Genomic DNA, 13793 nt, shown 5'->3' on the forward strand with positions numbered 1-13793 from the left:
CTAAGCACCACGCCCAGCTTGTAGGGAGGGCTCCAGGGATGTCAGCAGCGAACCCAGCTGAGAAAAATATTTCTAAGACTGCCGGGGCAGAAGGTCTTCAAAAACCAGAGCTAACCCCGCCGTTCCGAGAAGAATGAAGGAACCTCTTCGGAAAAACCGCACATGACCCATCTTCGTTCATGTTCCCCGGAGAAAGTGGGGGAGACGTGCCCCCACCCCAAACCAGTCATCCTGTGCGAATCAGGATTGAGATTTTTCAAAGTGAAAGGAAAGTCTACGTTTAAAGGGAAACGCGGATCCCCCCTCCCCACCCCCCCGCCCCCCGCCGGGGAGGATGAGGCTGAGACTCCGGGGGTCGGGTGGACAGAGCGCGGCGCGGCCCTGGGGGCAGCGGGCGGGGTGGGGGTCGGGGCCCGGGCGAGCGGGCCCCTGCGGGGCGGAGCAGCCCCGGGAACTCGGGTCCGCGCGGGAGGCTGCAGCCACTGCCCCGCGGGGGCCGGCCCGGAGCGCGGCGGGGAGGCCGTTCGGACGCCGCAGCGGCCGCCCAGAGTCCCGAGGAGCCGGGACGGGCGGGGCAGGGCTCGGTGCCCCCACCCCCGCCCCCGGTCGCCTCTCCAGCGAGCCGAGGCCTTCGCGCCGGCCCTCCCCGGGGGCGGGGGCCGTGGTGGGCGCGCCTCCGCCTGCCGGGTTCGCCCTCAGTCTCCCCCTCCGGGCAGTGGGTTTGCAGCCCCGCTCTCGTGAGGCCCTCCCCGGCCGCCCGGGGCTCGGCGGCGGAGTTCCCCGCGGGGGCGGCGCGCCGGGCGGGGTCGGGGTGCGGGCGCCCCGGGAGGTCCGGCGGGCGTGACCTCACGGGGAGGGGCCAGCGCGGCGCGGGGCGCGGAGCAGAGCGCAGAGGGCGCAGCGCCGGAGCCGCGGGCCGGGAGCGCACGCCGCGGCCCCGATGGAGCGCTACAAAGGTGAGGGCGCGCGGCGCGGCCGGGGGCGGGGGGTGCTGGCGGGGGCCGGGGGGAGCTGGCGGGGGCCGGGGGGGCCGGGGGGGAGCTGGCGGGGGCCGGGGGCCGGGGGGGCCGCACCGCCCGCGCCCCTGCAGCCCCGACTCCGGGGAGACCCGCGGGCCCCGAGGTGGTGGGCGCGGCCCCGGCGATCGGAGCCCCCGGGCGCGGCGGGGCTTCCCACCTGTCGGGGGGAGACGCTGCGCGTGGGGACCCACCTCGCACGCCCCGGCCGCCCCCGGGAGATGCCGCGGCCACGGCGGCCGGAGCCGGGGAGGGCTCGGGTCCTCCGGGCCGGCGCTGCGGGCGCGGGGTGCGCTGGGCGCGGGGTGGGCGCGCAGCTCCGCTCCGGTGACCGTCGCTCCCCACGCAGGGCCGGGAGCCGCGGGGGCGGGGGCGGGGGCGGGGGGCGCGAACCCGGCGCCCGGCAGGTGGAGCGCGCGGGGGCGCGGGGCCGGGGCGCCGCTGGGCGAGTTGCAGCTTTGGCCGAGGGCGGGGACCTTGGCCAGACCGCGGTGGGCGGGCCGGCCCGGTGCGGGTGCTCGGACCAGAACCCCGGGGCCGCAGCCCGGAAGCCAAGCCCGAAGGAGCTTTTTTTTTTTGGAAAAAAAAAAAAGAGTTTAAAGAGGTGCCCCTGCGGCGGGGCGCTGCGGACGCCCCCGACCCTCCTTTCCCTCCTTTCATTCGGGAAAGTCTCTTGCATTTCCTCGCCCTGGACTCGGTCCCCGCCGAACCTGGGAGAGGAAATACCGTTTCTATATTTATTTTCCCCTGGGAGAGGGCAGTAAAGGAGAACGCTCAGATTCCCAAGGAATCCCACGCCCGGTGGTTTCTCATTTCCGAAACTGACATGAAGGAGCCTTCTGGGACCGGCTCGAGGTCCCTGCACTAGTCATGTCTTGGGACTCGTTCCCACTGGTTTTTCTCCTCTGGGTCACCTGGCTACAGGTGAGGGTGGAACATGTACATCCGAGGCAGCACTTCGTGCAGAAAGGAAGGGTCTTTGCCGAGGGCGCGGGAGGCCGACCGGGGGGACGGGGTTAACTTAATTGGGAACCTTTGGTTTCTTCCTGTGAACCCTCCCTGGAGCGCCTCTCACATTTCTGACGGGGTGGGTTTTTTTTTCTTTTTTTTTTTCATCCCAAATTCTGCTGAGATCACGTCAGTTTTGTGCTGGAATGACTGAATGCGCCCTTATGTAGTCTCAGGACATCCGAGGAAGCCACAGCCCCTCTCTTTGTAAAATGGAAGTGCTGCTCCCTCCCCGCCTGCCCTCCGCCCTTTGGGAGGGACCCCCATAGGGGATTCAGGACTTGCAGCTGGAAGAATGGGCTGCTGAGGTCCCTTTTAACTCGGGGTGAGCCACTTCTGAATTGTGAAGTCAGAGAGGGTTAGCTCCTGTTCGAAGGTACTTTCTCAAATCAGTATATTAATCTAAGGGCAAATTGTAACACTCGGGGTCTTCTTTCTAAATGCCCAGTATTATCAGAAGCTTTTTGTATTAATAATAGCTTTTGACCAGAAAGTTGTCATCCTTATCTTTTTTCTCTTGGGATTTTAAAATCTTCCCACCCCGGAATATCAGTTAGGGGCTTTTTGCCAATTTAGTTTCCATTTCAGAGTGTTTATGTTTTTGGTAACACATGTATCTGCCTCATTTTGCGGTAAATCAGTGATAAATGGATACATCTGAGAATTATCTGGATTGCAGAGTCTAATCCAACTCCTCTTTTCCTGTTTGACTGCAGAGTCTTCAAGACTCACCAGTGAATGCTAATGTTTGCGAACTACACCTCAGCCTAGGAATTTAGGGATCCCCCACCCCAGGAATGTAGAATTCCCCATTCTTTTGAGAAGCTGATGACTTGTGTTTTGAACTCTGATTGAATTGAAAAATTGGTCTGTGCAAAATGAAGCGTGTGGGCCCAGGCTCCAGTTAATCAGAGCAACTTCTAACTGGAATCCATAGTCTTCTCTTGCTCATCAGAGATTGAGGGTGTTTTGTTTTTAAGGTAAGATTAACTAAAAGTTAAATGGAAAAGCAAGATCTACATGGACTTTTAGAACATATAAAAGTTATAAAGAATTCTCATTGGTGACACTTTTCAATTTTGTTACTGAAATGCCCCATTCTGTATTTCTAAATTCCCAATTTTGTCCTCTCCCAAATAGATAGAATGCCTCATTGTTGTGTCCAGATTCTCAAAATGTTATTATTATTTTTTTAATTTGTAAGCCTTATAAAGCAGTCAATGTAGGTGAAATTGTTTTGCATGCTCTCTAGTCTGTTACATCTTCTCCAATACTAGCCTGTCATTTTTAGACTCAGGGCTGATTTTCCATTGTTTCGTAGGATAGAAAGAGAGGTCTGGAGCTAAAGAGTGGTTGGAATATCACTCTCTGTCTAACGCAGAAACGTTTCCAGACTTTTCTCCCATCCCATCGAAGCCATTCTGTTAGTCATGGCTCGCTCAAGCAAAAGCAAGGGCTGGGGTTGGGGGTGTCTTCCCAGAGAGATGGAGCTTTTATAAGAGTTCTCATAAAAAAGTGACGGTAGAGTTGCTATTTCTTGTACGTGAGTCTCTTTGGTGCTATATAAGCAGCGCCAGCTCTACGGGGTCCCTTGAAAAGGTTCCCATCCTTGGATGTTTACATATTTATGACTCTCATAAGAGCACCCTTGGATCACTGTGCAGGAGCCCATTGGCTGAACTCACACCATGTGGTCAAGGATTCTGATTCCTACTGCTCTTCCAGCTGGTGAGTGTGGCCAGGGCCAAATGTGACTGACCTACTATCTGTGGATTACACTTGGAACATCCCGAGGAAGCTTCCTGAATTTGCATCACACTTGGATCCAAGCCGTCATGGTTGAGCTATTCACTTTAATTTGGATCACAGTACTTGGTTGAAGGTGTAATCTGTCTTTTTCTGTTTTTGTTTGCTGTGAGTCAGATCACCTGATTCCCAGGAGAGGGCACTTTGTTCTGAGGTACTGCAAGGGTAGAGGTGGTGGGGAAGAGTCAAGCCAGTAAAAGTACTTGGGAGCCTAAACTGAGAATGCTGAGATCTGTGGGCAGGAAAGGTCTGAAAAAGAAAAAACAACTAAGAGAGATGGGTGGCTTGATAATAGCCACGTCAGAAGCATCGTCTCTGAGTTCTTGTTTTCCGTGCTTAGGAGCTCAGGTTTTTCCCTATTGAAACTGTACTTCAGGGCAGCCCCGATGGCCCAGCGGTTTGGCGCCGCCTTCAGCCCGGGGTATGATCCTGGAGACCCGGGATCAAGTGCCATGTCGGGCTCCCTGCATGGAGCCTGCTTCTTCCTCTGCCTGCGTCTCTGCTTCTCTCTCTCTCTCTCTCTCTGTCTGTCATGAATATATAAATAAAAGGTTTAAAAAAAAAAAAAAGAGAAACTGTACCTTAGGCAGTAGTTCCTAACCTGAGCCACAGGTGGGAACCGTGTCCCCTTTTTTCAAGACCAAGCTGAAGTGAAGAAAGAACATGCAGAACATTTCATAAGATTATCTAAAGGAGCCTAAGAGTAAAATCTGCCTTCTGCTACGTAGGCCCCACCCAAGACTTTGATTCAGGTGGTCTAGGGGTGCAGCTGAGCTATTCAGGTGTTCTGATGTGTAGCCAAAATTGAGAATCACTGGAAACAAAGATAAGTGGTTCTATATGCACCTGACATAAAAGCCTGATGCCCATACTCCTGTGATGGGCTTTAACCAAATCTGTGACACCTGCAGAAAGCTAATGGGATTCACCTGAAGCCATCCTAGGCTTTAAAGGCTGTGGGAACACTGCTTCGGAACCATCTCGAAAGTGATGCACAATCCTAAACTCAGGGTTTGCTCATAGTTGTACTTGACCTGGAGCCCTTCAACTTTGAAGCTCCTTGTCTGGAGGCCTTGATTGGCAATGGAATGGTCGGAAACAGAAGTACAGAGGGGTCCCCTCTGGCGCTGAAGGGCAGGCTGGGTGGCGGGAATTCTACTTTGGGCCCTGCCCCTCTTCTGAAGCGGTAGGAGCTCTGGGAACTGGGCTGGAGCCAAGCACAATTAAAGGGCCAGGAGGGGCCAACAAGCTTCAAAGCTTCGGAAGCTGTGCCAGTTTTCTTGCAAATGCCTTTAATGATGGGAAATGTTTCTCTAAAGACTTCTGTCATTCAGAGAAGGGAGACGTTTCCCTAGCTGAGGGAAGATGGCACATCTGCCCAGGCCCAGGCAGGAAACAGAGCAGTCATGGCCTGATGAGGGAGCAGTGGCTTGGAAGTGGGGAGACCCGTGACTTTGGTTTCCTTGGACAAGTCACTGAGCTCTCCGGGCCTCAGTTTCCCTATCTAGAAAACAGCCTCCTGGGTGGGTAGAGCCTGACTTTCTGAGCACTCTTCAACGCTGTTGTGCTGTGGTCACTGGGGAATCTTTGGAGGAGGATGTGTCTTGAGGGGAGGGAAGCGAGGGAGGGGACATGTATAGCCCAACAGAGGTCAGTTTAGGGTTGTGATTCTTATAAATAAAATCAATTTCCTGGTGAGAGCCAAGAGCAGCAGACAGTGGGAAAGAGCATGCCATTGGCCTTGTGAGGAATTCGTTTCTCAAGGACTTTTGTGTGTGTGTGTGTGTCTCCAAAGATTGGTAGTGAAGCCCAGAGCCACCCCCCCCCTCCGAAACACAGGATTATTCACTCCCATTTGACAGGCGGGTCAACTGAGATCTAGAGAGATTAAGCAACAACTCACACCGGATGCAAAATCCCCGAGAATTGAGTTTCTAAAGGGTAGAATTCCTGTTCTCCTAACAGCAAGGGTTTATTTAGAAAGAAGTACTCAAAGCACTTTCAAACTACTTCCTTCTCTGTGTCCTGTAAGCCAGGAAGAGACCAGCTGTTCATAGAAATGCTCCTCGATCTTCAGGACCTAGTGCACATGCCTCCTCTTCCAGGAAGCCTCCCCTGATTGCCTCTGCGTTCCTGGGCTTCTAGAGGGATAGCCTCATCGATAGAACATCCTAGGTACTCAGCAGAAATAGCTGTTGAATTAACATCACAATGTCTTGTACGTACAGATGTCCGTTTCCTCTCACTGAGTGCCTTCAAGACAGAAAGCTTGTCTTTCTCGTCCCCGTGTCCCTCCCCCTCAGCCCCTAGTACCGGCAGGACCAGCATGTGGGTCCCCGGGGCATGACTGGGGCCTGGGCGAATGACTGATTCTAGGCCACAGGAGCACATAGTCTCTGATGCTCTGGCCTTCAAGGGCCGGCCGGGTTCACAAAGGGAAATGAAGCAAAATCTCAAAGCTACACCCCGCTGAGTGGAGACGGAAGCCCACAGAGGTGGCCCCTGGCTTTCCCGACTTGAGCCTTATTTCTGTCTGTTCCAGCACAGGGGTGTTGCTGTCTGGTGGTACAGAGAAGGATCCTGCAGGTTTCTGCCTGTGAGTATGAGCCTGCCTGTGCTCTCTGCAGCAGCTCACCTGGCCTCCAGGGCTCCCGAGGGCGCAGACCTGGCTCTGCCCACGCTCTGGACCGACGGCTGAGGGATCTTGTGGAGCTGGGCGCTGGCCTGGGCACTCTGGAGCTCGGGGTTCTAATCTGGCCTTTGCCACTAACTCGCTGTGCGACCTTGGGCAAGTCACTTAATCTCTTTGGGCCTTGTTTCCTCATCTGTACGAGTGAGGATAATGACTACTAACCTGCCTCACCGACTGCCTGGTAGAATGATTTATAAGAGCTACTGGGAAATACTTTGAGAAGGGGTAATGTTAAATGAATCCCGGGGAGCAGCTCCCCTGAGACCTCTAGGACATGGCTGAGACCCCACCCATTCCTGCCTTCTTGCGTGTGGATCGAGGGGGGCCCTCCGTTCATTTGGGCACCAGCGATGCCCATCACACACTTTGCCAAGCTGGGAGCCCTGAGTTGGGGCTGTGCAGCCTGTTCCCAGGTAAACTAGCCTCTCCGAGAGAGCGGGCATCTGCGTATTTCTCTCGAGTGTCCTGGAAAGGAGGTGGGCGCAGAATGGCTCACTCTCAAGCCTCCTGTCGTGGCCCTGCCTGACTTTTCTCTGATGTCTCAGTAAGTTTATATAGGAGAAGCCCTTAGGTTTAGATTCTAACAAGAACTTCAAGCTCTTTGTACTCATTTACTACTCCTTGGCTCTCACTTTCTCCCTAATCTCCCAGTGAAAGACCCCACTAGGAGGGAGGAGCGAGGAGAACATACAGGAAAAGCAGGAGCCAGCAATACCCTGGGCACATTGCACTGGACCAGAGCCAAAGCAGAGTGACCCCAGAGCACCTTCGAGTCCCCTCTCTCTGTGAGTCCCAATAGATTGCAGATGGGCCTTCTGCTTGCTTAAACCGAGGGAGGACGGTCAGCTGTTAGCTCAGAGAGCGCAACCTGCTGCTCACAGAAGCATCTAGAGGAGCAGATGTGCAGCCCTGCCCTTGGAGGTGGGTGTCCCAAGGAGAGTGACCAATGAGCCTGGTTTGTCTGGAACTTGCCTGGTTTTGCCCCCTGCAAGCCCCAAGCCCCAGGAAATCCCATAGTTCTGGGTGGATAGAGATGGGAGGTCACCCTGTTCCCAGGCCTCTGCTTTATTAAAAGGCCCAAAACCAAGAATTTGGTTCCCCCATAGCAAAGATGAGCCAGAGCCAATCATTTCATGTCCTTGGCAAGAAAGCAGAAGTCCCAAGCTTAAAAACCAACAGTTTGTACCTCAGCTACATGCCCACGTGCTAAGTGAAAGAAGCCAGACTCAAAAATCATACACACAGTAGGATTCCATTTATGCGACTTTCTGGGTAGGGCAAAATTATGGGGAAAGAAAACCAGTCTGTAGTAGCTAGGGCTTGAGAGAAAGGGTTGACCACAAAGGGGTATGTGGGAAATTTTTGGGATGATAGAAATCCTTCTGTCTCAAATCTGCATGGTGGTGGTGCTTCCAGAGTTCTAGGTGTCTGTGATAACTCAGAACTGTACATTTAGCAGGGCTTTTTTTTTTCTCCTGTGTGTAAATTATACCTCTAGGAGGCTGACTTTAAGCCCTTGTGGGGCGCCGGGGTGGCTTAGTCGGTTGTGTCTGATTCTTGGTTTCAGCTCAGGTCATGATCTCAGGGTCATGAGATGGAGCCCCACAGCGGAACCCTTGCTCAGCAGGGAGTCCGCTGGTCCCTCTTCCTCTGCTCCTCCCTGCATGCACATGTGCTCTTTCTCTGAAATAAATCGTTTTGGTTTTTTTTTTTTGAAATAAATGAAATCTTTTTTTTTAAAATAAATGAAATTTTAAAAATAAAACAAATTCTAGCATTTTGGGGTGCCGTGGAATAAGCTGGGGAATCTGTTGAGTGCCCCGTTGACCATCACAGATTGTAAATAGAATCTGAAGTCTCCGTGTTTTCATGTTTGCAGCAATCTGGAAATACAGCAGAAGAGAGTGAAGAATTTGGGTAGAAAACCAAAGGATTGACTGCTTGACAGCATCTTAAATGCAAGAGACTTTTCCATTAGGTGTAAACACTGTGAGGGTGGAAGCTCTCCCTCTACTTAGAGAAAAGGGAAAGCAGTTCTCCTAAAACCCAGGCAGCAGATGAGCCCAAGAGGGTCACGGAATAGCAAAGCATTAGCTCTGGGCTCCCACCCTGGGAACTCTGCTGCTACACACATGGATCTAATGTATTGAATTTGGCAGCCTTCCTGCAAATCTTTTTTCTTTTTTCTTCTCCCCTCACCAATAAAGTTGTTGAATTGGAATTGAGTACTCAAGTCTGCACCATAATTACTTCCTGGCTGACTTTTTGTTTCTGGAAGTCCTGCTTGTCTATGCTAGCTAGGAATGATTTTGAGGCAGGGAGAGCCCATGATTTAACAGAATAATGCACCTAGTTCCATATGATGTATGGGAGCGGCCCTCTTGGTTCCAGAAAGGGAAAAGCCTCATAGGCAAGGGCAGCATCACCAGGAGATGGGACATGGAATTCTTCGAGAATGGAAGAGTCACTAGCACTCTGGTGATCCTAATGCAATCTGAAGATCTTGGTGGTTTCTATTTTTTCCTTTTCCTTTCTTTCTTTTTTTTAAATCAAAACTCATGTCGAATTGCCTTGTTCTTTAGGTAGACTGTGTCAGGATCTATGATCTGGGGAGCTGAGCCTGTTTCTTCCCATCTTTCTTAAAGATGGTGTATGGAAAGGCTGTAGAACTTTCATCCATGAGGACAATCTGGACCTAGATCACTTTCAACCGTGAATTACTTAGTTTCATGTGAGCAACTTTTCTTACAAATATATCCAAGCCACTAGTCACCTGCAAAGGCAGGTCTGTTTCACCTGTTCTTGGGATATGCAGGAAGAAATGTTGGGGCGGCCCTTAGTTTTTTTTTTTTTCTTAAGATTTTATTTATTTATTCATAAGAGACACAGAGAGAGGCAGAGACACAGGCAGAGGGAGAAGCAGGCCCCATGCAGGGAGCCGGGTGTGGGACTCCATCCCGGGACTCCAGGATCACGCCCCAGGCCAAAGGCAGGCACTAAACCACTGATCCACCCAGGGGATCCCTGCAGCCCTTAGTTCTAATTGTCTCGACTTTGTTGGAAGGCGCTGAAGTGGGAAATCTGTTTCGTATGTATCTGAAATGAAACATCCCTGTGCAGGGTCAGACCTAGCTTATCGTGGGTCCACCTAGGAAAGGCTAGGTTTGGGGCAGCCCCAGGGGTCCACTGCAAGTACAAGAATGGGAACGAAGCAGAGGAGAAGCTGGGAATGCCTGGCTGGGAAAGTTCTGGATACTTCCTTACCTGGATTGCAGACTGTTGCCGCCATCTCCCTAGGGCTACCCCGGTACGCTGGCATCCTTTTGGGTTGTGGGGATGATCTTAGTCTCCCTGTTAGACCAGCAAGTGGGAACACCGCCATTTCCTTCTATCCTCCACCCTCTTTTTTTTTCTCCCCCAGTTTTTACACAACAGGATTTATTCATGTTGACTGTATTCAAGTCCCCAGATGGGGGGAGAAAAAGAGATTGTGTTGAATGAGCTTATTGTTTGGAGATTTCACTGACTTCTTTTATTTAATACCCACAGTCTTGGAACATATTGAGCTGATTTACTAAAATTCAAATATAGTCCTTTTGGAAGGAATTCTGCTAGGGTGCTTGGTACCCCTGATATTGGGGTTGGGACCTGTTGGGTGGTGAGTTTGCTTGGGACATCTCCTCTTCATCTTTATGGTCTTGGTCTTGGGTCCACAAGGATTGGATATTCTCAGTTATAATACCAGGCTCCTAATGAGCTTGAGATGGTCACCACCCTACTGCCCTTTGCATCATCTGGGCCTTCTGTGCCATCCCCTCTAGTACAAGTGGAAGGAAATAAATGGTGGTGACATAGCAGACTTGGGCTGAAGTGGCAAGTATCAAACAGCCTCATTCCTGCTGCTCGAATGCCTAATGTGATGTGGCTGGTCCATGATAGGGTAAAATTGAATTGTGTGCCTTTTAGCATGTTTTAGAGACAGGGTTCCTGCAGTCAATAATGCTGGAATGGTGGCTGAGGATCATGGTGTATGATGATCTGGTACAGTTGTCTGGATGGCTGCAACACAGTTGTCTTGTGACAGCTCCTGGTGTCTGGAGCTCTCGGGGATCTCCTGAGAGAGGGAGCCGTTGCAGGTACTTGAGCTGGGTGAGGCTTGTGTCCTGCTGGAGACAGTGGGAGCCCATCTCTGGTTCAAGTCTGTAGCATCCCAGATGCGTGGAAGTTAGCCTGTGGTAGAGTGAGTTGGGTTAACAACAGGACCACACAGGCAAGTGTGTTAGGTGCTCCGGGACCTCTCTTGGGTGCTGCACACAGGCTTGATCTTGCTCCTGCACGTGGGGTGTCCTCCCTCTTTCTGTCCCCGCTCCCTCCCCTGCTCTTTCTTTCATTCCCTGTTTTCCCCTTTTGACTTTCTGCTGGTTTCTCTCTTTATTTCCCTGCCATATCTGTTCAGATCTCCTGAGTCTTGAGGTTAGGAAAAGGATTCTTGGGCTTCTGGGAAGCTCAGTCTTTAAGTGTCTGCCTTTGGCTCAGATCATGATCCCAGAGTCCTAGGATCGAGTTCCGCATCCGGCTCCCTGCTCTGTGGGGAGCCTACTTCTCCCTCTGCCTGCTGCTCTCCCTGCTTGTGCTCGCTTGCTCTCTTTCTGTCAAATAAATAAATGATCAAAAAAAAAAATAATAAGGGATTCCCTCTGAGAACCTGAGTCCAGAAAGAGCCTCCCCCTGACCCCAGGTCTCTAGTAGTGTTGGGCTTTCATTTGTAGTAGCCATGGCTAGAATCCTAGGTTTCCCTGGGGAGCTGATGACCTGAGTCCGGGTAGGGAAAGTGGGGCTTGCTCTCAGCCAAAGAGCATCTCATTCCCTCCTAGCAGAGGAGGCCATAGTGAAAATCTGTTCAGCATTCCCCCTGGTGTTTCCTCAGACCCTAGAAAGTACCGTTCTGTGTGGCCTAATGCGAAGAAGGCCACCTTCTCCAAGCTTCATGGTCTTGGCCTCGTGCAGGTTCGTGTCACAGTGACTAAGATTCCCAGGAAGGAGCATTCTGATCGTCCCTCTGTGGGCCTTTGAACAGCACCCTGTTGGCCTCCGAGGGGTGAGGACTCCTCCCTCTGCCGTCCAGAGCTCCCTGGAAACGAACATCAGAGGAGGGCCTGGCACCCGCGCAGGGGGAGCATGAGAAAGTTGCCGCAGTTTGGATAAGAGTTCTAAACTCTGAAGACTCAACATTGACTAAAATAATTTTTTCCCATTGACCTCCCGGCTTCTCAATGGGCAGGCGTCCATCTCCTGCCCATCTGATGTTGGTTTGGTGTGTGTCACTGTAAACAGTTCAGGCTGGAAGCAGATCTCTGCGAGTTATGAGATCCAGGTGGTGCTCCCGGCTCACCACGCACTGATTCCCTCAAGGGTGGGAAGGGCCCTTTTGTTCCCAGAGGGAGAATTTAGTTTCCTGCCTTTGTGTGTGTGTGTGTGTGTGTGTGTGTGTGTGTGTGCTCATGCCAGAGGAGGGGACCCTCAGGTGACAATCAGCCCCATTTTCTTGAAATCTCCTAAAGCTATTAATGCCCCCCAAGGGTAAGATTGCTATCTTAACAAATCTCTTTTTCTGCCCTGGGGAGGCTGAGGCAGCTGGGAGAGAGAAAGTAAAGACTGTTCTGTTGGGGTGGAGTGACTTCCAGACTCCAAGCTTATTCATCGAGGCTCACTCAGCCTTGACACCTTGACCTTGAACCCCCCTGAAGGCTTTAACCCCTCCCTGCACCTCACATAGCCCTTCTCTATGCCTTCATACTTGGCTGCCGTGTGTTTGTGCATCTAGATTCCTTCCCTGGCTGGAAAAAAATAAAGGCAGTCACATAGCTTGGAACAAAATATTCTCTACAAATGGCTTTTTTTTTCCCCCTTAAAAAATTTACCATCATTGAGTGTGAAAATGGTTTAGATTCAAGAGGAAACAGCTGGCTGGCAGAGATCCTGGTGGGGTCTTGGGTAAGATTCCGCTGTGTCACTAATGACTTTATTCGGTACATTTCCGGCACAAGCACCCTTGGCAGTTGGGGAATTTTGTGGCTGAGAACTTTCATCAAGGCAAGAACAGCAGCAGGAACAGCTCCCAGCTGAGGCCAGGAAGGGAAGGCCTCATTTCATTCAGGATAACCCAGACCTGTTCAGTGGATGTCTCATATCTGCCTTGGTAGTTTAACTTGGATGCTCACAGCCCTTTTCTTCCTAGAATATTCTGTCTTTGGGTTTCTCTGAGATTTCAGTATATTGCCACTGTAGCTCAGGGGAGCCCAGATTTCTTAAGGTCCCTGAACCAGGCCTCCTTCTTTGAGTGCAGATGGGGGGACTAAGGCACCTTGCCAGTGGCTGTAGGGGAGAGAGGGAGAGGTGCTGTCCTCTGTATTGCCCTGGAGAAAATCTGAGCTCCTCCTTTGCATGGCTCTTTCCTGTTTGTTCTAGCGTCTTCCGCCGTTCCTCACTTTGCTCTATGCCCCAGCCATACTGGATTCCTTGTGGTTTTCCAAACTGTACTTGTTTGTTGTTCCATTGGCTTGGATGTCCTCCCCCGGGGCTGCCTGCCAAGCTTATCTGTCTTTAACCCCTCACTGCACCTGGCACAACTCACCATGGCCATGGTCATCATGTCCATGTTACAGTTGATGGAAAGTCTGTGTTTCCAGGAGGCTGTGAAGGTCAAAGCCATCTTTGTGTCCACAGCACCTAACCCCATGGGTGGTGTATCGTAAGTGTTCAAGAAACTGTCATTGTGTGATTGAGAAACAGGGGCCATCCTCAATCTTTTTGAGAGTGTGATTACATTGAATTTAAGGACTTCCGCTCACTAGCGGACATCCTGGACAAAGTTAATGCAGCTGACAAAAAGGAGAGAGAGCTTTACAGCGTCTAGAACCTTCCAGGAACTAACATTTAGAACATACAAGGAATTCCTGAAAATCATCCAGAACAGGGCAGAAATTGCAATAGAAATAAAGATGAAGGGCAGCCTGGGTGGCTCAGCGGTTTAGTGCCGCCTTCAGCTCAGGGTGTGATTCTGGAGACCCAGGATCGAGTCCCATGTCAGGCTCCCTGTGTGGAGCCTGCTTCTCTCTCTGCCTCTCTCTCTCTCTCTCTCTCTCTCTCTCTCTCTCTGTCTCTCATGAATAAATAAAATCTTTAAAAAAAAAAAAAGACGAGTAAAGGGTATGAATGGGAGATTACAAGTGAAGGAGCCTTCGCAAAGCTAACGAGCATCTGAAGAAGCA

At 51.7% G+C, this 13793-nt stretch overlaps 1 protein-coding gene across 8 annotated transcripts in view; it reads left to right on the forward strand.

The window, feature by feature from the left end:
* Positions 1-485: 485 nt before the first annotated feature.
* AFAP1L2 (actin filament associated protein 1 like 2) overlaps positions 486-13793 on the forward strand; it is a 100334-nt gene continuing 87026 nt past the window's right edge. For 2 of the 8 annotated variants that reach the window (XM_041743125.1, XM_041743116.1), the window contains exons 1-2: positions 486-956; positions 6373-6426. In XM_041743125.1, the coding sequence (XP_041599059.1) occupies positions 941-956; positions 6373-6426 (70 nt within the window). In that variant the 5' untranslated portion in view covers positions 486-940. The remainder of the gene's footprint in view (positions 957-6372; positions 6427-13793) is intronic. The other 6 variants (XM_041743119.1, XM_041743121.1, XM_041743122.1 and 3 more) reach the window with 4 other exon arrangements.

The sequence above is a fragment of the Vulpes lagopus genome, chromosome 2, assembly GCF_018345385.1.
Source record: "Vulpes lagopus strain Blue_001 chromosome 2, ASM1834538v1, whole genome shotgun sequence".
Taxonomy (NCBI): domain Eukaryota; kingdom Metazoa; phylum Chordata; class Mammalia; order Carnivora; family Canidae; genus Vulpes; species Vulpes lagopus.